Source organism: Phaethon lepturus, unplaced genomic scaffold (genome assembly GCF_000687285.1).
Source record: "Phaethon lepturus isolate BGI_N335 unplaced genomic scaffold, ASM68728v1 scaffold2769, whole genome shotgun sequence".
NCBI classification, from domain to species: Eukaryota; Metazoa; Chordata; class Aves; order Phaethontiformes; family Phaethontidae; genus Phaethon; species Phaethon lepturus.
In genome coordinates, this window is record NW_010563985.1 from 277 (window position 1) to 2,279 (window position 2,003).

At 49.2% G+C, this 2,003-nt stretch overlaps 1 protein-coding gene across 1 annotated transcript in view; it reads left to right on the forward strand.

The window, feature by feature from the left end:
- The first annotated feature begins 668 nt into the window (after positions 1-668).
- Positions 669-2,003, forward strand: part of CCDC3 (coiled-coil domain containing 3) — a 41,264-nt gene continuing 39,929 nt past the window's right edge. Inside the window, exon 1 of the mRNA XM_010294698.1 lies at positions 669-842. Coding sequence (XP_010293000.1) covers positions 669-842 — 174 coding nt within the window. The remainder of the gene's footprint in view (positions 843-2,003) is intronic.

Here is a 2,003-nt window from a genome sequence, read left to right on the forward strand (position 1 = left end):
CACGGCGGTTCGCCGAAGTTTGGCACGGGAGCTTAAAACCCATCCCCAAATACTCACCCGATAGCTTTCTCTGGGTTCTCCCAGCCAAATCCTGACTTTGGGCTCATCGAAAGAATAAGAAAATAAACCACAATGTGGGAACGGAGCCATCGCCCTGACCTTTCAGTCTGAGAGTGTTTGCGAAATACTACTCGGTGGCTCGTTTCGAAATACTCGGTATATTCTTACACTGGGTGCATAACAAAACACATTTCGATGCTGTCTAGCGCTCAGTCTGTGGCGATACCTTTAAACATGTTTTACACAAGTTATTTATTGACTGCTTGAAGGAGTACTTAAACTCCGGGATCAAGGGCAAGGCAATGCAAATTCAGTAGGAGCCATGGGCCAAAATATAGATTTGCCTCATTCATGGGGGTTCATTGATCTCTGCAGGGTGGTACAAGCCTGTTAGGTCCTTGCTGCTGCTGCCTGGTGCCCTCCTCCGTGGTGGAAATTGCCGGCTTGGCAACCAAGTGCCAGGAGAGCTGAAAGCCACGTGCTGGCAAAAAGTCTGTCTGTGTGACTTCGGTGGCACTTGTTGAGCCGGGCTGAAGTCCGACGGGTGACTTCTGCGGGAGAGAAAAGCGCCGCTTACAGCGGGCTGCCCCTGCAATTTGTGTTTCAGAATGGATGAGAACTACATCCTCCTGCCGCATGGAGTCAATTTCCAGGAGGCGATTTTCCCGGACACCCAGGAGAACAGAAGGATGTTTGCCAGCCTTTTCCAGTTTTCTAACTGCTCGCAGGCGCAGCATGTCTTGAGCTTCTCCAGTGACTGGGAGATTCAAGAGGACAATCGGGTAAGGGATTTTTTTGCTTTCCAGTGCTTGTTTTGTAAGTGGGCACAGGCATTCCCATGTCATTTGCAAACATATATGTATATACACATATATGCAAAGCTCGGTTTCAACATGTTCATGAGCAATAGGTTGGAAACCATCGTTACTTGCGATCCTGTCCTACTCTGACCAGGTTGTTCCTGGGTTTGCTGTCTGCAGACCCTGTATTTTAACTTCAGCTGAAATGTTCAGGAGCAGAGCTTTGCTTTTGTTCTTCTGTGGTCATCTCATGTAGCAGGAGCAGTGCCTGGACCATGATAGACTGTAACGGATTATTCTTGCCTAACTCCACATAACAGCATAAACATCTACTTCCAAACTGATGGCCCTAAGCTGTCTTTGTGGCAGCTGGGGAAAAATAGACTCTTGAGGGTACGGTTCATCTGAGCGATGAGGGCATGGTTCATCTGAGCGACGCCGGCACCTACTTCTGAACAAGCTGAATGAAATGCCTCTTTCTCCTCTCAAGGGAGGCCACAACGAGTAGTTCACCCTCTAGGCGATCCTCCCCTAAGAAAGTACATTTTTAGCATGGAAAGTCCAACGATGCCCATTGTTAGTGGCTTCTGAGCCCTCTTATGGGGCTGTAGTGTGTGTAATAAATGCAGGATTTTAATAAATGCAGGATTTTAATAAATACGTCCTTGGCAGCGAGGAGCAAACTGCAGTTATGTATGTGCATGTTCTGGATGTGCACATACGCTTGCAAAAGAGGAACTTGGAGAGCTGCTCTAGTGCCAAACCTTGTTATATGAGGCTAGTGGTTTCCCCTGGTAGCCGAGAACATTTTAAGCATCTCTTTAGGTCAGGATGGACAGGACATGTGTCATCGCTTGCGTCTTCTGTGGATTCATCCAAGGCACAATATTTACGTATGGCAGCAGAGGCACTAGTGGCTTGTTCGGGAGATGGACGGAGGGAGCTCGGTGGCTGGCTGAGCCCTTTCCCTTCACCAGCTGGCCGATGGCCAGTGTACAAAGTCTGAGCTGCTGCGTGGCCGCCTGGCCAGTGACCCAGCCCCGCTCCTTGGGATGCCCCGTGAGCGAGCGTTTTCCCACTGTTGATATTTTGGGGAGGGAGTGGGGAACGGTGATGTTCAGATATATATTTGGGGATAGCAGC